The sequence below is a fragment of the Microcebus murinus genome, chromosome 5 (assembly GCF_040939455.1).
Source record: "Microcebus murinus isolate Inina chromosome 5, M.murinus_Inina_mat1.0, whole genome shotgun sequence".
NCBI lineage: Eukaryota > Metazoa > Chordata > Mammalia > Primates > Cheirogaleidae > Microcebus > Microcebus murinus.
In genome coordinates, this window is record NC_134108.1 from 47,385,474 (window position 1) to 47,412,592 (window position 27,119).

At 44.3% G+C, this 27,119-nt stretch overlaps 1 protein-coding gene across 6 annotated transcripts in view; it reads left to right on the forward strand.

The window, feature by feature from the left end:
• FYN (FYN proto-oncogene, Src family tyrosine kinase) overlaps positions 1 to 27,119 on the forward strand; it is a 200,712-nt gene that overhangs the window by 145,403 nt on the left and 28,190 nt on the right. For 5 of the 6 annotated variants that reach the window (XM_012753105.3, XM_012753108.3, XM_012753106.3 and 2 more), the window contains 9 exons: positions 794 to 1,051; positions 4,425 to 4,521; positions 10,632 to 10,730; positions 13,755 to 13,858; positions 14,826 to 14,975; positions 17,557 to 17,721; positions 21,347 to 21,526; positions 23,134 to 23,210; positions 23,314 to 23,467. In XM_012753105.3, the coding sequence (XP_012608559.1) occupies positions 805 to 1,051; positions 4,425 to 4,521; positions 10,632 to 10,730; positions 13,755 to 13,858; positions 14,826 to 14,975; positions 17,557 to 17,721; positions 21,347 to 21,526; positions 23,134 to 23,210; positions 23,314 to 23,467 (1,273 nt within the window). In that variant the 5' untranslated portion in view covers positions 794 to 804. Of the gene's footprint in view, positions 1 to 793; positions 1,052 to 4,424; positions 4,522 to 10,631; positions 10,731 to 13,754; positions 13,859 to 14,825; positions 14,976 to 17,556; positions 17,722 to 18,280; positions 18,437 to 21,346; positions 21,527 to 23,133; positions 23,211 to 23,313; positions 23,468 to 27,119 lie in introns of all 6 variants that reach the window. The other variant, XM_012753111.3, reaches the window with a different exon arrangement.

The window sequence follows — 27,119 nt, forward strand, 5'->3', positions numbered from 1 at the left end:
TTGAGGGCAGGATGACAGTGACTCAAGTTTTTAATCTACCACTAAGTCTAGAACATGGGAATGATTTTTTTTTTTTTGCATGGTGTTTTTGAAAGATGTCAAAAGCTAATGGAAATTTGAAAAGTTAATTAGCAGCTATAAGTGATTTTGTCACTGTAGGCTATTGTGACATCCTGCAAATATACTCAGACCTCTTAGGTTCTACCAATTTCATTTTTCATCCAGTAACTGGCTCTTAATTTCGATACTTATCATCATCTTATTGCTTAAGATTGACCAATTTTGAGCCTGGAGAGTAGGTACCCGTGAGCAGAGATGTCTAGTGACTTATTTAGGGGCTGGAGTCTGGCTTATCCAGCACCCATGCCCTCTTCTTTAAATTTCCTCTGCCGTGATGGAAGTTTTTATTCTAATATTGCATAGACTCATTTTATAGACCATATGCTATTTTTTGAGATGACTGATTAGTATTACTGGACTGTCTTTAGGCAGGTGTGTGCTATTACAGAATTTTAAGGGGCGCAGGCCTCATTCAAGGAAAATTGCTGCATGTTGAACATTGTACCTTGTGAGGATGCCGTCATCCTGAGCATCTGGGGAACAAATGTGATCATCGGGTCAAGGGAACTGAGCTTCCTCCTAACCGCCCCCCCAGCCACTGCTTTTCCTCGCGCCCCTCACAGCCCCGAAATAGCCAAGGGGGCAAGCCTTGCCAAGTATTCCTCTTTCCTAGTAAAGCCACCCAGCAAGGGGGGACATCCAAGCTCATGTGCTTCCTTTTTGTCTTGGGCAGGAATTTAGATAATGGGCTGTGTGCAATGTAAGGATAAAGAAGCAACAAAACTGACGGAGGAGAGGGATGGCAGCCTGAACCAGAGCTCCGGGTACCGCTATGGCACAGACCCCACCCCTCAGCACTACCCCAGCTTCGGCGTGACCTCCATCCCAAACTACAACAACTTCCACGCAGCCGGGGGCCAAGGACTCACAGTCTTTGGGGGTGTGAACTCTTCGTCTCATACTGGGACCTTGCGTACGAGAGGAGGAACAGGTAAGCCCCCAGGGCCGCAGAGGGTGGGGAGGGGGCAGCTGCCCTTAATTCTTTTGGCAATTGAACATTTGTGCTCCAGTCAGCTCCCTTGGGCTGTGGGTTTCACATGTAAGTTTCTAATCAGTCTCCTCTACCAGCCAGAGCTTGATGTACAAATCAAAATGCCTGGCTCCAGGGATGCGGGGACCCCTAAGCTGCTGCTCTGTGGGGCTCTGCATGAGTTAGTGAGCTACAACGTTCCTCCAAGGCACAGTAGGTCAATGGCCGTCAACCATGGCTGGCTGGCTAGCTCAGAATAACGAGGGCAGCTTTTTCAAAACACAGATGCCCGAGCCCTATCACGGGTCTTTTGAAACTCCAAGACTGGGTGTGGTTATGTATACTTTGAGTTCTCCAAATACTAATGCAGTCCCTCCCCCACCTTCCTCTACCTCTTTGAGGGGTAGTGCCTTCTCCCTCATCTTCCTAATCTTCAGCCTGCCTTTCTCTTTTTTTGAAATTCCCTTGTCTTTCACACCACAAGGCCATATTTTACTGCCATGTGTATTTGCTGACTTAGCTCATACTTTGTAAAATATCTGGCATACATTCTCAGACATATGTTTTCCGAAATATTTGTACATTATCTCATGCATCCTTAGTCTTCCAAATCCTCTCTCAGTGTGTGAACCACGGTAACTAGATATTTGACATTATTTGTTCCAAAATCGTTTTGTTTATTACAAAAGTTTAGAAGAATGTAGCATCCCTCAGCTCATTTGGGAGCAGATGTCTTATATAATGACACATAGTGCCTCTCTACCTGGGGATTTGCCACTCCCAAGGCATTAGCAGGGATTCTTTTTTCTGTCTGCACCCAACACATGGCAGTGTTGTTGCATCAGGGGGACCTGTCCCAGAGCCTTTGGACATTACCTACTTCTCTTCCACCAGAATATCATGCTCTGCCCAGTGGGAGAAAACCTTCATATTTACCCTTGTGCTATGGTGACTCTAGCTCTCCCTTTAACCCAGGCCTTGCATAGGTGAGTGAATGCTAGGTACACCTGCTCATGCCTCCTGCCTTCCCAAAGTACCTGGAAAGGAGGGAAGAGGCAGGCTATCTGTCTCTTGAGGATGGAAGAGGAAAGAGAGTCAAAAACCCATCGAGCACCCTGCCCTGTGTCTATCATGGGAAACATGAGGGATTTGCCAGCTCAGACTCTTAATTCTGCTGACACAGGCGTTGTCCTTTTTCATTCATTCATGAGTGTTGGATAGGAGTCCCTGCATCTGCAGGTGTCATTAAAGTCACTAGAGAGGGCTACTTGCCTTGAACGTGTGGGTCTGCACTGCAGTTGAGGACAATCTTAAGTCTAAGAGGCCATATCATCCCTTATAAAATTTGAAAGTTAAAACACATTACCCCCAAATGTTGGCAGATTTTTCTGCCTTGAATTATTTTATTATATGTGCACGTCCTTTCTCCCAATAGTGTTTTCACTCCTTTAAGGCCAAACACAGTGTCTGTGTTTCTCTGTAACCTCCCTTGACTCTCCCCTCAGTCCCTGGAACATAAAAGCCCTTAACTGAGAACTCGTCCACCATGCAAGGAGCGAGTGCTGGGCTTGGTGTGCTTCCCTTCCACGCCATGGAGCTGGCTTGGCTTGGCTTTTAAATTAGGTCAGGAAGGGAATCTGTTAATAGAGTGTTAAATAAGAGTAGGCGTGGCCTTACAGGTACCCACATTTTTCTTTTAAGCCAGTCTTTTCGTACCTTTCAAAGAAATCTACAGAAAGGAGGACCCTTGCCAAATGAGCCTTGCCTCGCACGGGCAGACATCTGAATGCCAGCTCTCCTACAGGAGATCCCACGTGGGGTGGGGCCGAAAAACATCCCTCCCGCCCCGAGGTTCCTGAACAGTCCTGTGGACACATCTGTTCCCTTGGAACTACCTACACGGAAAGGTGGCGGCTTGGTAGGGGAGGAGGCTCCACGTTGTGTGTTCTCCAGGCCCTCGAGCACTCCAGGCACTTGGAAGTGTGTAGAGATCAGAATGAGAAGCCAGTTTATAGGGAAGCGAAACGTATTAGCTATCGACGGCTGTATAACAAACTCCCACAAAATGTAGTAGCTCAAGACAAGACACATCTATTATCTCTCAGTTTCTGTGGGTCAGGAGTCCGGGAATGACTTAGCCGGGTTCTCTACATCAGAGCCTCTCACAGGCGTGCGGGCTGGGCTGTCGTCATTTCACATCCGGCTGAGAATGATCTGCTCCCAGGCTCGGGCAGTGTTGGTGGGATCGGGTTCCTCGCTGGCTGTCGGCCGAGGCCACGCTCGGTTCTCTGTCCTGTGGGCCTTGCCGGCCCGGCACCTTGCTTCGTCAAAGTGTGCAAGCCGAAGTGGCAATAAAGAGAGTCTGCAAGGAATAAGGAGAGTCACCACCTTTGAAGCCTAGTCACTTAAGGGACATGCCATCATCACCTCTGCACACTGTTTGTTAGAGGCAAGTCCTCAGGCTCAGCCCACACTCGAGGGAAGGGGACCGCACGGGGCATGGTCCCAGGAGGCTGAATCAGCGAGGGCCGTCTCAGGATTCTGCCTGTCATATGGAGGAAGTCTGAGGCCAAATGGGACTCTGCACATTCTTTGCTGTTGATACAACTTCTGCAAAGCAGGAAGGGCCTCTCCGGGGAGTCAGCCAGATGAGAAGACATAGGGTAGGTGTGAGGAAGAGTGAGTACTACAAGACAGTGTGAGGAGAGATGAGTTCCCGGCAGGAGGAGGATAAGGAAGAGAAATTCCACTTTCAGCAGGAGGACTAAGCAGCTGGCAACTGCTAGAACAATTGCAGATGCCCAGGGCAATGCATTCTTTAATAGGGGTGAGCATTACAGTAAGGGGTCTTCTCTAAATTTCCCCAAGCTACAGGAAGAGTTTCCTGTTGTCTTCCTCATGACTGTTACGCCAGGGGAAAGAGTGATTTGTTTTGCCCAGAACCTGATGTGGGCTTCCGAGTAGAGGAGAATGTGTTTGATAGAGGGTGTTCCTAATCATTGCAGAGCCCTGCAAATCTGAGCCCCAACGCTGCCGCCCCCTTTAGTTTTGGATGTTAATATCCGTCTCTTCCCCAGGAGTCATTCAAAGGCAAACAGAGAGAAGTCCTTCAAGTCCAGGTTTTTGTCAGATTAAATAATGCTTTCCCTGCAAAGACCAAGGCATAAACACAGCCCCGGGACTCTGGTTTTCACACATTAATCACAACACTTCAACATGTTGTTGGTGCTGACTAGATGCAGAGTCTGAGAATGAGATTTTAGTGAAGATTTGATTTCTTGGTATTAACTTCCCCATGTATAATAACCCCCCTCCTTTGATGTTGCTTTGGCAGGAGTGACACTGTTTGTGGCCCTTTATGACTATGAAGCACGGACGGAAGATGACCTGAGTTTTCACAAAGGAGAAAAATTTCAAATATTGAACAGCTCGTAAGTTTGGAGCGGGAAGAGAAGCATGCGTACCTTTCAGACTGGTTACCAGTCTGTGCCCCTTCGGGGGTCTGAGATGCTAAGAGAATATTTGCTGAATTCACTAGTTCATAGCAATATAATTTGAGAAAAGAAGAGTCAGTGACACAATGCAGTATCTGAGGGCATGGTGTGTCCAAGGAGCCTTTTGGAGAACTATAGTAGCACAGTCCATGTTGTTTTGTTTGGGTTTAGAGGTTGTAAAAGCTGGTGCATTGCCCTCCACTGCCCAGGGCATTGCCACAGATCCCCAGTTTCCAATGACTGCCACAAAGCTTGGCCACCTGCACCATGCGTTCTCTGCCTTGAGACTTTCTTCCCATTTCGGATGTGGCACTAGCTAAGCCCTCACTTGAGGCTTGCAAACACATTCCTTCTGTTTTCAAAACTGCTAACCATTCCAGTTGGTAAAGCCTGTGGTACCCCTATGATGAAAATTTGGGGGTGACTGAAGTCGTGGCGAGATGGAAAGAGAAGCGATTTCGCCCATTCGTGCATGCCTACACTGCATGCATTTTAAACGTGGCCTGTAGGAACAACAGTTAAATAAGCAATGGGGAAATTTCAAGAGTTAGACTCACTTACTTTTCAAATCCTACCTTTAATACTCCATAAGGAAGAGTAAATATGGGTCAGATTTCCCTATGGTTGTAAAACACTGCCTCTGTTAGATTGTGGCAGTATGGTTGGACGCCAGAAAAATTTGGGCTCCAAAGAAAATGGTGGGGTCCCATGTCAGCAAGCCAGGCACCTCCAGTGACTTGGTGCATTGCTCCAGGTGGTTGGGGAAGAATGCCACCCAGGGCCTGCAGGGCACACCAGGAAGTTCTCCTGGGCCACCAAGTCTGGTTGCTTCTCCTCTTGCTCTGTGAGCAAACTGCATTTCATGTGATGGAGGGACTTGAAGCTCTCTCTAGGGGAAGGTAAGGGGCAGCCCTGCTCACCCACACAGCCCGGGAAAGAGAAGTGCTTATTGCTTATTACACCCGGCCTGAATGCTGCCTGCCCGGGAAGCCCGCCCTTCCCTGGGGTGCCCCCAGCTCTCAGGACCATACACCAAGAGCACGCCACCTTTCGACAGCTGGAACTGCATGCCTCCAGAGGAGGCCAGTCTAGACATCAGAAGATACAGTCTGCATAGTCACAGCACTTTTTTAAAAAAAAATTATTAGTATTGTCATCATTAACAGAGGCAGGGGTGGATTTTTTTTGACTTATTATTAAAACGTACAGAACAGTGCCTGTATCGAAAGTGTACACAGTGATGACTGCACAGCAGTGTGAATGTACTTACTGCCACTCAGCTGTACACTTAGGAATGATTAAAATGACACATCTTATGCTACATATGTTTTACCACAATTTTTTAAAAGTATACAGTTTGTTGAATTTTCACAAATCGAACATGCCTGTGTAGCCAGCACCCAGGTCAAGAACATGACCTGCCCCCAGGATCCCTCCTCCTGTGGCCACAGACATATTTTAAAAATAGTAAACAGCTGCCATGTACTGAAGGCCCCTTATGGACCAGCCATGTGCTAAGTCACAAATGTTCTCATTTATCCTTCACAACTGCCTGAGGTATGTATCATGGTTGACATCTGAGGAGCAGAAGGCCCAGGTTAGGGACCCACCCCTGCGCAGGGAGGCGGCAGGTGGCAGAGTGCACGGCCCGCTGGGAGGGCGTCCTGAGAACAGTGTCGGGTGTGACCTTGGAAAGGCCCAGATGCCCCCATCAAAGGGGACCAAACCATTCCAGCTACATGGAGGTTTGGAAAGTTGGCTGAGAGGCGGGGGAGGAGGGAATTTGGCTTTGATCTCTTCTGATTGATGATTCCTGGCTGTCAGTTTGATTCTCAGATGAATGCTTCTTGTCAGAGTCTATTAACTTTGGATTCTGAAATACAACCCACTTCCCCTCCCTGGTTTATACAATATTCCCTAAATGCCACGGCTGATTAAAAACTTTAAAACTATTTGTAAATTCTAAAAGGTAAGAAGCAAGGAGTAGCAGGCAGTACGGTACACACACTGCAGGTGGTTCTGTCACCAGGTTGTAGGGCGCTTGGAAAGTCAGTCCTCACCACAGTCTGACCCAAGACTTCTTCCTTTGTTGATCTGGAAAGGATCTATCATGCCATTAAATTGAAAATTTTGGAGAAACATTCGAGGAGGATCCAATCTATCTCAGTCTACGTTTTGTGATTTGCATGCATGGCCTTTGAGTTTCCAGAGGCATTTGAGCCTCTGACCCTGTTCTTAGGAAAATATTACAAAGGTTCTTCCCCCTTTAATGTGCTTCCTTTTTGCCAATGCAATTTCTCATCTTACGTGCCATTTAAATGCCCTTTCTCAAGGTTATGGAAAAGAAAAATAAGGTCTGTGCAACAAATACAGTATCCTGAAGTCAAGGGTAATAACAGGGAAGAGAAAATCATGAAGGAAAAACAAAGCATTGATACGGAAGCAGATGGCACACAGCTCCTCCCCTCCCCCAGCCTCTCCCCTCCCCCAGCCTCTCCCCTCCCCCAGCCTCTCCCAGCCCCTGGCTCTCTGGCTGAAGGGAAGGAGGGATGGGGTTCTGTTCTCCCTGGGGCAGCTGCCACACCTCCTAGTGTGTGTGCTCCCACTCCCTTCCCCTGTCAATGGGCAGAAACTGGAAGCCACTGGGACTGGCTTTTGTGTTTTGTGGTGCAGCTTAAACTGTGGGCCAGGGTGTGCTGTGTGCCCTCAGGCGGTGTTCCTGCTGCCCAGCACAGGGTGGGGGTGCTTCACGGACCTGCTGTTGTAAGTGCTCAGTGTATTAGGACGTTGTAATAAGAATGCTGCATGGCTAGGCAGATCAAGGCTGACTTCTGTTGGCAGATGCCACTTCCTGGCTCCATCAAGGCTCCCGACTCCTGGGACCACAAGCCCTGTGAGTGACTTCAGGGATTGCGGCCAGGCTCTTTTAATAAGTGTTTAAGTCAGAGGAACAGGGGGAGCTGTTATAAAATCTTAAAAGCCATTCTAAACCAGCACCAGGGTTTAAACCGCGTATTTGAATCAGAGCAAGATAACAAAGAATGTCTTGCCAAGTGTGAATTAATGAAAAGACCTGAACCATAAGAACAGTTTAAAGAAATGCAGTTTTAATAATGCTAATTGTCCACAATAACTCAAGAAATAAAAGGTGGCATAATAGAGATCCTGTTTTCCTAAATTGACATGAATGATTTTTATACAGTGTTTGTTTATAGGTGAATTGGTGCTTCTAGTGTATTAAAAAGATGACTTCTTCACTTGCTGAACAACTTTCAATAGATGTTTTGAGTCTATACCAGCCCCTCTGGCTCAGCCTGTGAGGTTTACTGTATAACACACTGAATCTTTGTCACCTCATGTCTCCTTTGGTACAGAAAGTAACCCTGGATGGCCTAGAAAAAGAGAAATCAAGGATTTTATCTTTCTCTTGAGTAACTGAAAACCCTTGTAAGATTAATGGGGTCAAATAAGAAAATCATGAATTCTTGATGCATGACTTTCGAATAAGCTGATAATTGAATTCTGTGCTAAACTGTTTAGTTGCCTAGACCAAAATGAGATTGTTAATAGTAGATTTGAATTGGAAATGGCTTCATTAATGCCAGATCACCTGGGTGAAAGGAGGCTTGTCCCAACCCGCAGCAAAATGTATTGGCTTTCTGCCCCCATCAACATTCCCACCTACCCTAAAATTGATGCTAACCTTTCTTTTTCTTAATTCAATTAGAACTAACTTGATGAAGGTTATCTTGCATTAAAAAATAAGTCTCTGATACAGCATGTAATTTTTTCCTCGCCATTTTGGAGCATTTCCCAGGTTGGGGACAGGGTAGAGGGGGAGTGGGTATTGTTATTTTTCTATGATGAAATGTCTCCATCTAGTGGAAGTTTAGAGCAGTAAACGTTGTCACTATATTCAAGTGAGCATTATGTCTCCAAAGCCATTTCCTTAAACATTTACGATGTTGAAAGAAAAAAATACACTTCCACATATGTTCTCAGATGATATACTTACAACTGCTTATGTTTCTCTTGGGGGGCATAAAAATGAGACCAGCACAAACTGTTAATATGTTGACATTTTTAATTTCATGATTTGAACCTGAAAAATCAGCAGAGGGCATGTGATAGGGGAATAGCGCAGTGCAGAGTCCACACCACTAGTAACGACCTGGCTCTTAGGGTGGTGGATTCACGGGTGTTCATGTATACTGTACCTATATTCTTTGGTATTTGTAAATATTTCATAGTAAAAATCTGGACATGAACTAAATTTAAGGTCATGAATAAAGGGCTTTCTGGGTATGAGAACTGTTATCTCCTTTTAAATTGATTTGTTTAATAGGATAAAAAGGAGAGATTGAGAAACATGAGTATTAAATTAGAACATAAGTTTTAAAATACTTTTGCCAGCACCCTGGTTTTCGGCGGGCTGTTCTGTTACTTATGCAGCTGCACTGTAGCACGCTGGCTTGTCACCTTGCTCTATTAAATCCTGCCCAGGGCCACTGCTCACCTTGCCCAGGCAGTCCAGAGAGTGATCCTCCGGAGAAAGGCTGGAGCTTGCTAGAGGCTGGTGATTCTCCACCACATTAAATCAGTCTGGGAGGATCTTTACCATGGCCAAAAGCCAACACATTTTCTCCCTGGCCAAGAGCTTTGACACAGAGCCCAGCCAAAAAGTGATTTTTAAAAAATGAGACCTGGGATTTCTCGTGCTGCCTCCAAGGACCAAAAAAGGAAGGCGAGAAGGTGCTGGGCGTCTGGTGATGAGAGTCCTGCCGGCACTGCTGACCGCAGGCCAGCGCTGGGCCCTGCGGACGTCTCCCCCCCCCCCCCCCCCCCCCCGTGTCACAGCCCCTGTCCCCACTCGTTGCCTCCACCATGGGCTGGGGCGAAGCCATCCCTGCTCTCTGTCACACATAAACCTATAAACCTGTGTGCATCTAAGCATGTGAGCTTGAACTGTTTAAATCAGTGGTCCCCAATCTCTTTGGCACCAGGGACCGGTTTCATGGAAAACAATTTTTCCATGGATCTCGGAGGAGGGAGGGGATGGTTTCGAGGTGATTCAAGTGCATTGCATTTATTGTGCACTTTATTTCTATTATTACATTGTAATATATAATGAAATAATTATATACCTCACCATAATGCAGAATCAGTGGGAGCCCTGAGTTTGTTTTCCTGTAACTAGAGGGTCCCATCTGGGGATGATGGGAGACAGTGACTGATCTGACAGGAGGCGGAGCTCAGGCCGTGATGGACCCTGTCCCTGTCCAAGGCCCGGGCGTTGGGGACCACAGGTTTAGATTACTCACTGGCTTTAAGGCAAGAGCAGTGTTATAAGCACCCCTTTCACGTCCTTGCGAGCCCCCAGGTTGAGGCCACACTGTGGCATGACATCAGGCAGTACAGGGTGGTGTGAGCAACCTCTCACTCCCCGCCTGGGTTCTGTGCTTCCCCTGCACGTGCACGCATGGCTGCTCCCACCCTCCCGCTCCTGCCCGCCAGCCTCAGGCTGGTGCTCTGAGTATTTGATGGAATAACCTTCTACCTGCAGGAAGGTGTGTCTCCCCATTCCTGAGAGCAAGCAGGCAGGCATTCAGACTGTGCTTTCACCCCTAGTGGGGCCTTCTAACAGGCTTCCCTTCCCAGACAGCCTGCAGCTGTGATGTTTTTCTTAAGTGTGCTGAGGCTGGGTGTCCTTCCCCTGTGTCCAAGTTGAGGGCGCTTCCCTGGCGAAATCCCCCCCGCCCGACCAGGAGAGCCTGCTCATGGCCAGAGTCCTACATTCGTCATTCACAAACTAGGCAAGAGACGACAATAGGCTCATCTCACAGCTGACTGGGACTGTAACATTTTGACCTTGATGGGGTTGAGGGGTTGGAAGGGCTATGTTCAAGTTTAGGGAAAAGGAGCAATTTGGAGAAATCAGGTGATAGGATGGCTAAAGGACAGTCAGACACTGTGGACAGCATTGAATCTGTAACTGCGAAGCTTTGAAGTGGTCAACATATTCACTTCTTTCTCTTTTTTCTTTGCAGGGAAGGAGATTGGTGGGAAGCCCGCTCCTTGACAACAGGAGAGACAGGTTACATCCCCAGCAATTACGTGGCTCCCGTCGACTCTATCCAGGCAGAAGAGTATGTTTTGCTGTGTTGTGTTTTGACCTAACCGCTTGCTTTTAAAAGTTGGTTGCCACAGTAAAATGCCATTTACATTGAGCAAGAGAGAGAAGAAATTCACTGGAGTGATTAAGGGTTGAGAGAACATTGTAGTCTTGTGTTTCTCAGGCTTTATGGCTGGCTTTTGCCACATCTATGTAATAATCTATGCAATACTTGCACTATTATTAACTTAAAGTTTCCCTTTAAGCCTGCTCACTTTTTAAAAACATATTTATTTTGGGCCGGGCGCGGTGGCTCACGCCTGTAATCCTAGCTCTCTGGGAGGCCGAGGCGGGCGGATTGCTCAAGGTCAGGAGTTCAAAACCAGCCTGAGCAAGAGCAAGACCCCGTCTCTACTATAAATAGAAAGAAATCAATTGGCCAACTAATATATACAAAAAATTAGCCGGGCATGGTGGCACATGCCTGTAGTCCCAGCTACTTGGGAGGCTGAGGCAGGAGGATCACTCGAGCCCAGGAGTTTGAGGTTGCTGTGAGCTAGGCTAACGCCACGGCACTCACTCTAGCCTGGGCAACAAAGCGAGACTCTGTCTCAAAAAAAAAAAAAAAAAAAAAAAATATTTATTTTGAACGGAAATGTTATATCAGTACCCTAAATGAAAACCCAAAGCAACTCTTCAAAGATGGAAAGTAACCGTGAAAATATGATGAAATTCTAGCTAAAGCATATATTATTGCCCACCCAAGTTTTAAAGCCTGCAATCTGCTCCCTCTATTAAAGGGAGAGGGGAAGGCAAATAATGATTAAAGATGAAGCTAAGATTTTTCTCCCAGTGCAATCAGGAACATTAAAAGAGTGCTGAAGGGACACACCTTCCATGCCCCCTGTAAAAGTAGCTCACATGCAGTGTGTCCCACAACTTGGGAAACACTTTGGTGATGGCTTTCAAATGGTCCTTTCCTTTCCTTTGATTGAGAATCTCGGTTTCTTTGATAGTAAATAATGAATAGCAGTTATTTGGCTCCAATATTCAACTGGTAGCCACTTAGGAAGGTGGTCAGTGGCTGAGGGGACCCAGAAGGGATAACCATTGTTCCTTCTCCTGACCCGCGGGCGTGAATGGGCTTGAGAGCCACCCTGCCTTCTGCAGTGAGGGACAGGGAGGTGGAGCGATGATCTCCCAGAGGCAGGAACTTGGCCTCCTCCCTGACACCTTGGGGCCTGCCTCTCCGGAAAGGGAGAAAAGTCAGTCACCAAGCCCAGCCTTTGGCTCTGATATTTAATTTTGCTGCAGGTTTGTTTAAGTATCGCAAGGAGGATTAGACTCCACACCCCAGCCAAATCCCCAGTTGGATCATTGTCTTGCCTTTAATTCTCTTATATTTCCTCTAAGATCTGTTTTGCTTCCCACTCTCAAATACTTAGTGGTTCTGAGCTGGTTTTTTTCTCCTAGTGAGTATGTTTCATCATCAGTGAATAAAGGTATTTATATTGAATTTTTATTTTAGGGTAGATTTACAAACATCTTTTTATTCTTTCAGAGCAAAAAGTACTACCAAAATGTTGCATTACTTTGATTTAACTTGGAACCTACCCAGCTATATATTTAAGTTATATTTATAATGGTCAACTTGTAAAATATTTTGTTTTTAAAGAATATTATGTTTAAAAATAATGCCTGTGGTTTTACATATGCAATTAACTACATCATTATCTTAAAATACTATTGTTTCGGGGCAATCCATTGTTCTAACAATTTTCTGGGTTTCACCACTGTTTTACACAGAATTTTAATTGGGATAGTGATATAAACCCAGAAAGTCATTTCTCACAAATAATTGGCATAATATTCTTTATTACAAGATTAGAGATTGTTGCACATTTTTGTACCTCTGAATGTCACTGAGGAGATAACATGTAGGGTGTCTTTTCTTCAGTGAAACTCTTTCATTCACAAAAGAATTTGGCAGTGAACGCATAACACCTAAGTTCATGTATAATGAATTGAAATTTCACTTGAGAAACTCAATCTTTTCACAGTTAAATATTCTAAACAATGTTTCTATGCATAGATTTCCAATGGAATGCTCCAGAATTCTTGGTTCGGGGTGGGGGCACTTGCTATTCATTCGGCAGGTAGTGCTGAAATGTCGACTAATTGCCAGGCAGTGGTTAAGGCTTGAGAATGCAGGGGGAAGGTAAAAAAACAGCAAAGGTCCTAAAGTGGCACAAGAGTGTCATTAATTTGTTCAAGGAGAAACAGTAGAATGTCTCCAACACAAAGGCGTTTTTAAGGACGTGCTCAGTGACCATGCACGGACCTCAGCGGTGCAGTAGCCAGTCCCTGCAGCTGTGCAGCAGAGAAGATGTGCAGCAGATCACGGTCCAGGTGCTTGGTACCTGCCTGTTACTTCTACAAGCCTCACGCCTGCTGGATAGGAAAAGCAAGCACAAGCAAGCATCCCAGGGCAGCAGCTGTCTCAAATGAGGGGTAGTCTTGACCATTTTTTTCAGAGTTCCTGTAGGTGGGAAGTTACTGAAAATATCACATATCTTTATTCTTCATCCATTCTGACTGAATTTTCTTTAATGCTTGATTAATGGTCTTTATATACACTAATACTGTGTTTTGTTGTTTCTCAGGAGTTGTAATTATGCTCAGAAATCAAGAGTCTTTTAGATGAGCGTGGGAAGGGTCTCCCACGGTTGCCATTTCAAAGCAAGGTCTTAGATTTCTCCTTTTGTGCATGCAGGTGGCAGTTCTAACACAAATCAGTTCTTGTCGTCTCTGGAGGGAAGGAAAACAACCCATAATTCAAATATGATTTGTCTTAAGGAGTGAAAGAGATGGATGAAGAGTAGAATTAGGAATAGATTGAAAGAGAACTGAATGAAACTAGAAAAAAATAACATATAGGGAAGGAGCTAAGGACAAAATAGGAGGAGGGGGCATTCATGGGCAAAAATGAAAAGCCTACACTATTCTATTTTGTAAATGATTGCTATGAAGTATTTCCTTTCCTTGATCTCATTTAAAGGTGGTATTTTGGAAAACTTGGCCGAAAAGATGCTGAACGACAGCTTTTGTCCTTTGGAAACCCAAGAGGTACCTTTCTTATCCGTGAGAGTGAAACCACCAAAGGTAGGATAACAAGTTGAAAAAGTTGGCTTGTCATTCAAATCTGTGGATTAGTCAGAGGGGATGAAAGGCTTATCTCTAATGTACAAGGATTTTTAAATGATACATATGAGTGAGAAGAGTCCTGTTTTTAGTTTTCCCTCCGGGCTCTGGAACTGCATATGGCACCAAAAGAACTACAGAGACTCAAAATCAAGACCTTCCTCTTGAAACGGGCTGGGGCAGCTTCACTGCTCTGGGCACACAAGATCATAGAATTTTTCACAAGTCCTTTAGAATTATGATTTTCTGAAACTCTTAGTTCTGCAGGTGCCAATCATACAGGTTGTTTTTACTTTCCTTTTGTTTTTTTTAATAACTGAAGACTTCACTTCTCTTCCTGCACCTATTGGCCTTTTCATTATTTAACAACTCATTAGAGCCCACAAGGAAAAATAGGTCAAGGAAGAAAAGAATGGAGGCCTTCTAGCTTAATCTATCAGACATTGGTTATCTGTTCCTGTAAAAAAATGTCAAAGGGCAGAAATCTGAAGCTCACTTCTAGAGAAACAGTCCTTAGATGTCTTTTGTCCGTGCCGCCCCCTCTCCCGGCTTGCCCCACGTGTAAAGGCGACAAGGGAAGCAGCTCAGCCGCGCATCCTGGTGCTTCTCTTGGGGGGCAGGGTGGGGAGGGGGCGTTGGGTCTGTTCCGTATTAGGCAACGCAAGGCAACCGAATAGAGCGTTTTAGAAAAATATCCGGGAGGGTTTCAGTCTCAAGGGCAGAATCATTTTATTGCTAATATCTTCTGGTATTTGCGGGACAGTAAGAGGCATCTTCTTCCTGTTCCTGGGCGGAGATGCTCTGTGTGTGTACGCATGTGTGCGCGCCCATGATAATTGTTAGTCAGGATAGTTAAGTAGATGAGACCTAAAAAAACAAACGAGTACTCAAAACGATTGGAGCCGCTAATGCTTTGCGTATTTACCAGGTGCCTATTCACTTTCTATCCGTGATTGGGATGATATGAAAGGAGACCATGTCAAACATTATAAAATTCGCAAACTTGACAATGGTGGATACTACATTACCACCCGGGCCCAGTTTGAAACACTTCAGCAGCTTGTGCAACATTACTCAGGTAACCTGAATTCTGACTCCCTGCCAACCACTGGGACACTGGAGGGAGTGGGTAGGCACAGAGCGGGACACGGGTAATAACAGATACAAACAAAGCCACTAGAAAAATATTTTTCTTTGCCAGCCCCTGACAGTGGGACTTGGCTACATGGGTTCTATTGTTGTTCTGTCGTAGTTATGACGAGGTCCCTATGTTTGTCGGGAGATTCTATAACATTATATTTCCCCAAGTAGACAGGTTCAATTTTAAAAGTTGTTCGTGTTTTCATCTTCATCCTAACATCCTTGCAAGTTATCTATTCCCTTTCCTTTCATCATGTAACTCAGAAACCATGATAAGAAGAGGACACAGCCTCTGGGAGGGCACTTGCGTGGGGACTGCCACGGGGGACACAGTGTTTCTGCCATCACTGCACACTCGGCACTGCTGCGGCAGTGGCTGCACGTACATTGGGCTCCCACGCAGCTCATTTGGCACGTGCCCCTGCCCCACCACACTTCTGCTTCCCAACCAGACCTAGACTTATGTGACCCACCTCTCATAGATCCAGTACATCTATTGTGTTAAATTAAACTTTTTTAAAGTAGATCAGTCTCTGTCCTAACACCCAGAGGTCACCATTATTTTGTTCCTGGACACACAAAATTATTAGATGTTTAGGTGTGCGGTTTGTACATTTTATTAAAGAATGTGGCTTTATGTGCAGTTGTTAAAATGATTGCTTTCTTTCCTAGATTAGCAAGTATCTCCCACTGTTTGATAGATGTACACATGGATATAGATATAGTCATATATGTGCGAATGTAGATCTATATCCCATTAAGCCCAGTAGTTTTTTGTGTGACCCATATATACATTTTGTCTTGTTCTTCTGGGTGATGGCAAGACTCCAAAATAGTGTATTATTTAGCTTCTACTATTGCTCTATGCACATTCATTGGGAAATGTCTATGTATACTTTTTTTACACAAAGCAATCTTTTGAAAAATGATAATAAGGAGCGCCTGTATATTGATCCTGAGCGCTAATGAGCAACTGAAAATATTAAAAACATTCAGAGTACTAGCTGATTAGGGCATGGGCTAGCTTAGTTTATGTGGATTCTACTGAAATATTGGAGAGAAATGGAGCAGAATAGCTCCCTGAGCTTAAGTGATATACTCAAAATGCCTGCATGTTGTAAGGATTTTTCAAATGCTGAAATATATTTCATTACAGCCAAGCATCAGCAGTATCCCCAGGGTTTGGATCATTTGAAAATATTGTTGGAAAGGGCACCTTAATAACATCATAAAGCTGGAAGGAGAGAAGGGATATGAAGAACAATAGGCATTTTTTAATCTCAGAAAAAAATCCATCTTGAGTTAGATTTGTTTTTATATTGGCTTTTCCTCTTCCCTCTTTCTCTCTCTTACACAATAAAATGCCTTTGAGATATTGACACATAAATAATTTCCTGCCTAAACATCTCAGAACCTGAGTCCATCAAAAAAAAAAAAAAAGTAAAAAGTAAGTTACAGCTAGTTCCCAGAGAACAGGCAGCAACACTGCATTTGCTTGCTTGGGGGTGGGGATGGGGGTCTGCTCACCTTGCCAGCCAGGCTCTGTGCAGCTTTTGTCACCTCCCTGACTTCTCATTCTTTGTTACCTTTTTTCACCTGACTGATTTTTAACTTTGCATTTAATTAGTTTCCACTTACTACTACAGCTAGATTCTAAAAGGTATATTCTTTAAAAAAGAAAGAATGAAAGAGAGAAAGAAATCTCCCAATAACTTCCAAGTGATAACTATTTTTTTCCTTCTTTTTCATAAGGAACAGAATACTTTCACACCCTTGAGTTTCTGCAAATTTTAGTTTCCATTCTTTCTCCTTTCAAACCAGACTCCTAAATTATACATCAGCGACTGTTATAATGTGTTTTTTAAAATGGGAAATATCAAAGAAGCAATACAAGAATATCTTAACTGGTAGAATGGAGTCAGTTAGAAAGCCAAAAAAACTCTAGAAAAAACGTGACCTCTTTTTTCCCCCACCATGTATATACCTTTAGCCTTACTAGTTTATAACAGTCTAACGTTCTATAGAAGAATCTTATACCACAGTTATAATTTTAAATATATTCCTACCAGAGAGGTCCCCAATCCCCTAGGTAATCTAGATACTAGAGGTAAGGAAAGGACAGTCCTGCTGACATCCTTTAGTCCAAATGTACTTTTTGAAATTAGTAAGGGTATTGTCAAGATTCCAGAAGACATTTTTATTAGCACATTGAGCCAAATATGTTTTCCTTCCTTAGTGATTACAGAAACCATAGCAGTCTACATCTATACATTTGCATGGACTATATCATACCTGGGGGTTTGGGATAGTCTAAATTTAAAAGGTCTCCTATTCTGCCTTCAATGAACGTGTTTCAGTGTGCGGCGTCTAGTCCTCCAGGATGTGTGTAGTCCTCTGCTGGCGCAGCTCTGTTGCCAGGACCGCTGTGCACTGGCTAGTGTGGGTTTGCACCTGTGCGTGTTGTTGTTACATGTGTTCTGCTCTTCTCTCCCTCTCCTGCCGCTGCCTCGCTTCACCAGAGAGAGCCGCAGGTCTCTGCTGCCGCCTAGTAGTCCCCTGTCACAAAGGGATGCCAAGGCTTACCGATCTGTCTGTCAAAACCAAAGATGTCTGGGAAATCCCTCGAGAATCCCTGCAGTTGATCAAGAGACTGGGAAATGGGCAGTTTGGGGAAGTATGGATGGGTATGCTGAGACTCAATTACTTTATTATTAACCTCCTTGTTTGGGCAATACCAAACATCAAAGATGGAAGGTGGAAATAAATACTTTATGACCAGGAAGAAAGTTTGAATTACTAATAGTGGGGAATATAATTTTTATTTTAAAATTCTGGAATTTCTAGAAAAGAGACAGTAAGTGGCCAAAATTGGCAAATGGCTCAAGTTGTACTATTATATAAGCCTCAATTCATAATTCAGGCCACGCCTGTAATCCAAACACTTTAGGAGGCCGAGGCAAGAGGATCGCTTAAGCCTAGGAGTTGGAGGTTGCTGTGAGCTATGATGACACCACAGCACTCTAGCCTGGGCAACAGAGTGAGACCTTGTCTCAAAAAAAATTTTTTCATAAACCAGCAAGTGGTATATAAGGAATGTTTCAACCTGCATAAAAAGTCTTACTCTTATGGCACATATTTGTTGAATATTGCCCTAAAGGGCAAATCACCTTCCATCTTCCCTAGTGCATGCATAATTGTGGATTATAAGGACTGTGTTTTCTTTATTAATTCCTTTTCCTATAGAAAAAGCTGATGGTTTGTGTTTTAACTTAACTGTGATTGCATCAAGTTGTACCCCACAAACTTCTGGATTGGCTAAAGATGCTTGGGAAGTTGCACGTGGTTCCTTGTTTCTGGAGAAGAAGCTGGGTCAGGGGTGTTTCGCTGAAGTGTGGCTTGGTAAGGCAGAGGGCACGTTTTGTTTTGGCTGCTTCTCAAAGCCAATTAAAAGGACAGTTTTGAACAAAAACACATAGCACAGCCATTGGGACAAAGGCACTTAACCTGGGTAACTAGATAGGCACAGACCATTCAGATTTTCAGAATATGCTGATACCTTGCTGTGCTCGTCTGTCCCACATCATGTGGTTAATAAAGGCACCCACAGAACAAGAAACCAATACATTATGAATCTGGTGTTTTCTCTTCCTAAGAAATGGGAAGGTAAGATACTGTACATGGGCAGCCACAGAGAAAGACTGTGAGATTTTGCTCAATGGGTCTGGATTTGAATCCTTGCTGGGTGATTAACCATGAATAAGGGGCTTATTTAACCTCTTTTGAGTCTCAGTTTTTTCATCTGTAAAATTGGAGTGATAGCTGCTGCTTAGAATTGTTTTTAAGATTGCATGGGACAATATGTTCAAAGTCCCTTGCAGATAATAGGTATTTAGTAGACATGCACACTTCTCTTTATTTGGTGTCACTGAGAAGACTGACTGCACTGGGGCCTTGAAATTGCCTTATTAACCCTTTTGGGTCAGTTGCAGCTTTGCCTAGAGGTACTCCATGGACTTAGGCCCCAACCAGAAACATCTCTCATAAGATAATATTGATGCTTATGGAATCCTTCCTCCTTCCTTAGAGTCCATTAAAAACAATATATATAGGTAACTATTGTTACATGTGAGTATATATAGGTCTGCATTAAAAGAGTTCAATTAAAGCACTTAAAACAGAGTCTGGCAAGTGGTAAGTCCTAGATAGATAATAGATATGCACTTGGACATACACATATATGTGTATATATTAGCTATTAAGGAATCCACATTATTGTGTCCATCTCTCTCTGGACTTTATCTCAAGTACTGTAAAATATATTTATAAGACTTTCTTCTCCTTCATCCACCTATTTTATAATGAAGTTGTAGGTCCTAAACATTTTAACACATTGATTGCCATACTACAAAAACAATTTTCCCTGGGGCCCCAGTGTTTTATTATGAAAACGAATTAAAACGAATTAAAAAGATCATTGAAAACAAAAAGATCTTTTCTAATTTAATGAAAAATGTGTTATTTTTTTTTTGTTTTCTGTGCATGAATTACATGCAACTCACATGGCACTAAAATCAGTTTTTACACTGCACACCAATTAAGTTCTCTGTATCTCACGACTACTTAATTGAATTTGTTTCAGCGAATTGAGTCTTCGTATGCTTCACGAGGCCCTGGGCTCAAAACTAGCGTGAGTTAAATACAACTCACATAGCAGTTAATGTGTTAATCAAATCACTTACACAATCAAGATGAATTGGACCCTACAAAATAATTTTTCAAACTTTACAATTATCAACTTTAAATCATTTACACATACTATTACCATTTTACTTCCTAATAAATGTAAAACAACATGCCCATCACAATAAGGATGGTTATCTATGTAATTACCAGGTGGTTGTCAGTAAGGGAGACCTCACTGTATTTAAATTTTTAGGCTGCCAACACTTAAATAGCAAAAATTACTTAAAAATTCTCAAATTTCCCATATATACCTAGTAGGCAGATATTTTATGAGATTTAAATGAACTGTTCTTTAAGCAGCTCATTTTTTCATAATTTCTATTTTTGTAAGTTGTATATTATATGGAGCTCTGTTTTTAACAGGATAACAAGAATTGCTCCAACTTACAGAATTCTTAAATTCTAAAATCAGTTAGATTACATATAAAAGTAAATCTTAATTTAAACCAGTCTTCTTTTTCAAATAGAAAATAACATAATCTAAATTAGTATATTTCTTTTCCCCTTATAAAGTTATTCAAAGTCATAGGACTAATATTGGAACACACATAGAACCTAGGTTTGGTTTTGTTTAATGAAAGAGACACCAATGGTAATCCACTTCCATTCCTATATTTTACAGATGAAGTAACTGATGATCATAAACCAGGCGGTGCCTTCAAATCTGCTAGATTTTTTTTAACATGTTAAGTTTAAACATTTCTGTTCCCTCATTGCTGCTGTCTGACTTTCCCAGTTGATTTGATAGAAGCCATTGTTCTTGTGGCTGATCATCAGGAAAACTGAGGAGTTTGCCTTACCTGGCTAAGTATTGGCAAGGAAACCGTGTACCCCTTGCCAGTGCTTATCAGCATGCAAGGCTCAACTGTGCAAGGACTCAGTGAAGTCACTCATCCTTTCAAACAATTGAAAGTCTAGAGGTAATTCCCAAACATCCTCCGTGTTTCCATATTTTTTTAAATGGCACACCTGCATACACTTAATCTAATTTCTTCCATGCCCACTACCTAAGGGATGGCTATTGGGTGGCCAGGCCTATTTTTTGGTTTCGGTTTTTTTATTTTAAGAGATGGGAGTCTTACTCTGTCACCCAGGCTAGAGTGCAGTGGTACTATTATACCTCACTGCAGTCTCGAACTCCTGGGTTCAAGCAGTCGTCCTGCCTCGGCCTGCCAATAGCTAGGAGTACATGCTTGCACCACCATGGCCAGGCCTGTTCTAACCCCTGGATTTCCATAAACTATAAACTATAAACAGGGGTTCAGAGTGTTTGGTATAAACTTGTAACAATATGACTGAGCCAGAAAAAGAGTGATATATTTTACAATAAGAAAAAAAAATCAAATGGATGATAAAGCTTAACATAGCTAATAGACATACATAGACACATTTTTCCTGTTGAAATACTTGACAGAGTCCTTGCAGTTGACCATCTTCAACAAAAACTATATTAAGTTTCTTGAAACTTAAAATTTAACTTTGTACAAATAACTATTGGTCAAAAACTTTTTTTTCTCCATCAAAAGAGAATCTTTGGTTTGACTTAATATTGTGGGATGTTTGTAGGTACCTGGAATGGAAACACAAAAGTAGCCATAAAGACTCTTAAACCAGGCACAATGTCCCCTGAATCCTTCCTCGAGGAAGCGCAGATCATGAAGAAGTTGAAGCATGACAAGTTGGTCCAGCTCTACGCAGTGGTGTCCGAGGAGCCCATCTACATTGTCACCGAGTATATGAATAAAGGTTGGGTGACACCCCTCCTGTCTCCACCTCACAGCACCGTACAGGGGTGGTTTTGGGGGAGAAGTGGAGCTGCCTGCTTGCTTATCTCCTGGGTTCTGCAGGAGTCAAGTATTCCCATCGGAAGCACCAGTTGTGTGCTTATTAATGAAAACATTTTAAAAACAGACTGACCTTGAGTTTGCCCCCCAAATCCTTATGAAATACAAGTACCTTTTGCATGTTTCACGTATCAGAAATTCAAGCTCTTCTCCATAATTCAGACATTCATGTTTAATATCAAGGGTGATACAGAGGACTATGATAGTTTGCTATTATTTTGAATGTAGTGGCTTTGTTAAATTTCCTTTTTGCAGGGCTAAACAATTAATATCAGATGCTGGTCTCTGGACTAAGTTTAGTCTTTGTCATTTCAACATCTTATTTTTTTCCAGCTCTTTTTAAACATCAGATGATTAAATGACATACTTTTTTTTTTTCTGTCAAGCGCAGAGTTTCAGGAAACAAATGACATGCTTTTAAAGAGCACATTTTATTCTCATAGTCTCTCTCTCTCTCACTCTCTCTGTCTTTTTAATCAAACCAATATTGTTGGGGGTAAGGCTAAAGATCACTTTGTTTTGGAAAAATAGACAAACCAAACAAAAAACAGCCTTAAAAGGCAACGCATTGCACATCAGAGGATGCCAGTGTAATTTTTCTTTTCGACGTACTTTCTTTTAAAATATAATTGGAATTTTTTCCTGGCAGATTATTTCTTCTTTGTATCTGGGGTTATTTTGTAAATAACTTTGTGATTAAAGCATAAAATATCACTGATGACCATCATGATCCTCCAGCTTCTGCAAATGATTATTTCTGCCTTGGTGTTAGTTCTAAGCCTCCTTGGGCTGTGTTAGAATAGTGGCTCTGAAGCTCCAGCTGTTTTGTTTCAGATGATGTCTGATTTAAGGCTTGGCTGGCTACGATCTAATTAGGTGAGCCATCTACCCCATCTATATTCCTTAGATAGTCTTGTCTTGATTTAAAATCTGTAAATGAGCCAAGCCAGAGATCACAAACTTTACCTTGTATCAGAATCACCTGGAGGGCTTCTTAAAACACAGGTTTCTGGACCCAAACTTCAGAGTTTCTGATTTAGTACAGCTTGGTTGGGCTCCGAGAATTTGGATTTCTAACAAGGTCCCTGGTAATGCTGTTGCAGCTGATCCTGAGACCACAGTTTTGGACACTCAGCTAGGTCGCGTGCTCCCCGCATCAGTCCTTTGTGCAGGCTGCCTGAGGGGAGAAACTGAGGTAGTGCAGTTCTTCACATGTTCCTCTTAAACGTAAAGGGAGATTACATTCCATTTCTTCCAGTTTTATCAAATTCTTTTTATTGTCCTTAGAAATAGAATCCGTACTGTTTATTTTTGAAAGCTAAAGCTGTTGCTTTTCAATGCATAGAATTTTTTCTATTCTCCTTTTTATATAAACTTTTTTTTCCATTGATGGCATTATTTCATTGAACTACCTTATCACTTATAATAAAAAAAAAAACGAATATAGCCCTCTGTTGGGAACTTTTATCTTTCAAAGTAAATTGAAATGGTTTTATGTTTTGTTCATAGGAAGTTTACTTGACTTCTTAAAAGATGGAGAAGGAAGAGCTCTGAAATTACCAAATCTTGTGGACATGGCAGCACAGGTAGGCCCTGTGGGGTACCTTGATTTGTGCCATAGATTTAACACTGCATAATTGCATCAAGTCACAGTGTAACATATGAGCCCTGTTCCCCGGGTTTCCACAGGTTGCTGCAGGAATGGCTTACATCGAACGCATGAATTATATCCACAGAGATCTGCGATCAGCAAACATTCTAGTGGGGAATGGACTAATATGCAAGATTGCTGACTTTGGACTGGCCCGGTTGATCGAAGACAATGAATACACAGCCAGACAAGGTGGGCACTTGAATGACAATAGCTTGTGATCTCATCCTTCAGATCAGTTGCTAAAGGGCATGACCCTTCCTTCCTCCTTCCCTTCCCTTCCCTTCCCTTCCCTTCCCTTCCTCCAGAAAACACTTGAAATACTATTCTTCAGCTGGGTTTTTGCTCCTTGATCTGGCAGGAATTTGACAGCTCTGCAGGTGGGCGACTATAGTGGGCACAGTAGATAGATGAGATGTTGCATTTTGGTGAGTGGGTGGGTCCACGGCTGTGGTTCTCCTGGCTCATGCTGCCTTCCTCATGGCGTCCAGGCCTGAGATACTCTGCTTTTGGACAAAGAGGGCTGGAGAAGGCCAAGAGATCAGTCAAATTATGGCTCATCCCTCAGTCAAAGTCCCAGCAGAAAACAGAAAGCACGCTCCAATTGGAGAATTTAATAAAGGAGTTTTTTTTTTTTTTTGAGACAGAGTCTCACTTTGTTGCCCAGGCTAGAGTGAGTGCCGTGGCGTCAACCTAGCTCACAGCAACCTCAAACTCCTGGGCTCGAGTGATCCTTCTGCCTCAGCCTCCCGGGTAGCTGGGACTACAGGCATGCGCCACCATGCCCGGCTAATTTTTTTTTTTTATATATATATCAATTGGCCAATTAATTTCTTTCAATTTATAGTAGAGACGGGGTCTCGCTCTTGCTCAGGCTGGTTTTGAACTCCTGACCTTGAGCAATCCGCCCGCCTCGGCCTCCCAAGAGCTAGGATTACAGGCGTGAGCCACAGCGCCTAGCCAATAAAGGAGTTTTTTTACAAATGTACAGTCAGGGTCTAGGAAAGCCAACAGGGCACAGTGCAGTATCTCGGAGCTCATAACAGCAAGGGAACCAAGGCCTGAAAGGCAGGGGGTAGAGAGTGGGCACTAGAAGTCAGAATGGGCAGCTGTGTGGAGAGTCCTTCACTGCAGAGAGGGGCAGTGGGGCCGTCTGGGGACTCATGTCCAACCTTGCTCTTCAGCCTGCTTCCAGTCTCCCACCAAACCTGGCCCGAGGAGCCAGTGATGGTCCTTCTGGGTCCAGAGCAGGGAGAAGTGGGTGGAAAGAGGATCCAGAGAGACCACAGGAGATAACAGCAGAGGCGCTCGGAAAGCCCCTTGCTCCACCCCACTCCCTACAAAAATTCATAGACATTAGCCTTTCAGTTAAACACATCCCGACCCCACAGCCACTCCAGTGGGGCAACTTTGCAGGTGCGATTACAGCACCAAATACCAGGAAGGAATTCCCAGGGATATTTTCTGTCTTCCTGCATCTTCACGGTAGCGGTCACCAGGTAAAAGTGTGAAATGGGTGGAATTAAGTATGCCGTTTGCGACTGAATGTAGGCTCCTCATGTAGAATATAATGCTTGTAACTGGGGAAGGGGGCAACTTTCACTGCTGTCTTTAACCAAAGCCTAGTCATGCTGAGCAGTGACTGGAGTATACTGCAGGGTGGTGCTTTCTGCTGAGTTCTGGCCGTCTCTGGAGTTCTCCTTTTCTTCTTCCTCCTCCTCCTTTTGATTCTTTCATGCCAATTCTTCCCTCCTTCTCTTTGACTCAGAATGGAAACATTGTCAGCAGTTCGAAGTGATGAGGGGAAATGTTAAACTCAGGCGCTGGCTGGTACAGATACTGTCCAAATGCTAAATTACACGTCGTTCAGACAGCTCAGCTATTTGAGTTTCCCCAACACGTGGCAGCTCTTGTCCTGGAGCCAAATGCCCGCACGGCGAGCATGCCCGCACATCACACGCACGCCCCGGTGCTGGGCCAGATGGCGTGCCGTGCCGCTAATCAAAGCCACACTGCAGCTTTGATTGGCACTGGCAGCCCAGAGAGGAATGTGGACGTGATTTTGAGGCAAGGTGAGCCGAGAGGACCCGCGTGCCAGTGGATCTGAGCCCTGGCCCCGGCTGCGGGAGTTCACCCTGAGGCGAGTCTGTCAGATCCCAGCTCCTCAGACTCAGAGGAGAGTGGGCAAAGGCGCTGGGACATGAATATTTGATTTAGGGAAGGGCTGGAACGGAGTCATGCGACTGCCCTTCTGTGTGTGAGTAGAATCTCTCCCCTTTGCCTGGACCGAGGACTCTGTGGGGTTTGTGGTTGACACCCATGAGCCAGCCGTGGATAAATGAACTGCTTACAGGGCCAGGAGGCAGAGGACGCCAGCAGGGGGCTCTCGACAGGGCCTGGGTTTTAGTTCATACCTCCTCCACTGGAGTAAGGTCCCCAGGCTGTGGCCCTGGGTGCTTGGCGCCCTCGCGGGCTCCCTCCCATCAAGCTGCTGCTCTGGAGCCAGGCCCAGGCTGCCACCCTCAGCTCTGGCCGGAAGCCTTCCCGCTCACCATGGTCCCGATCGCCCTTCGGCCCCTCCGCACCCCACCATCACGCCCCGCCCCTGGTGCGCCGTGTTTCCTTACTTAATTTCCAAGTAGAGGGCCCCCCCAGCTCCCCCCTCCTTCCTTCTTAAAACTTTTTTTTCCCTCTTTCTTCCCTTTCCAAACATCTTCAAATCTGCGCCAGACACTGGAAAGAGATAAATGAGAAGTAAATGAGCCGGAGCACTGCACTGGGGGAAGGAAACAAAGCCTGTGGGGTCCCAGGGTGTCCAAGGAGAATAAAAGAAATGCTGTCCTGCAGCAGAGCGGGGAAAGGGACAGGGGCATTTGTAGAATACCTTCCGAGTGCCAGGCCTGAGAGGGGAAACGAGATCGGGGAGGGATAGAAATAGACTCAGAGGGGTTAAGGAACTTGAACAGAGTCAGGCAGCTGGTAGACTGACAGAGCCAGGACCTGAATCCAGATAGGGCCGGCCCTGTTATATCCACCCTCACGCTGTGCTGCCGGCCTCTCATCAGGGCAGTGATTAGAAGAAAAAATAAAAATGGGGAGGATTAATCATAAGTCCCTTTTCCCCTTTATTTTATGGGAATTTTTTAAGGGGCACCTTCTAACGTGCATGTGTGTGAGGGAGTTGAACAGACCTTCATTTTCCTGCTCTGGGACAACTTAGCTATTTATAAAATTCCTCCCGAGGGTCTGCCCTGCCCTGGCCTCTTTACGAGGCAGAAGGAGGCTGGTGTGTGTCTGCTGGTGTCCTCTGCAGATGGCATGCGTGCTGCACGCCGGAGTTTCTGCTGGGGATTAATCAGCTCCTCTAGACAGCTGGTCCACGTGCCTAATAATATTTGCACATCGGGTTTTATGTTACCCACAGGCCACAGCCATGCTGCATCGTGATTGTGGGGGTGCGGGCAGTGTTCAGAAATGTGTGCCAAGCACAGATATTTTAAGACTGTGGATGACAATTGTTTTCAAAACAGTTGTGAGTTTCCCATCTCATGGTGCACTGAAATGTCTGTCACCCCCCTGGGTGGGTGAGGTGGCATTGCATAGGTTATAGGCAGAATTGGAATTTGGAGCTGTGTTATACAGTCCTGCCTGTGTTCTTTCCTCCAACCACCTCCCCCCAACCCCATCCCCCACCTACCACTGGGCAGAGCAGAAGCCAGGGTCAGGCAAGAGGTCAAGACCAGGCCCAGGGCCTGTGAGGGTTGGTCCTCTGTTGACAGCATTCTAGAAGCAACTGGAAATTATTTGGGATTGCTCATTCTCTATTTCCTATACACCTCACTCA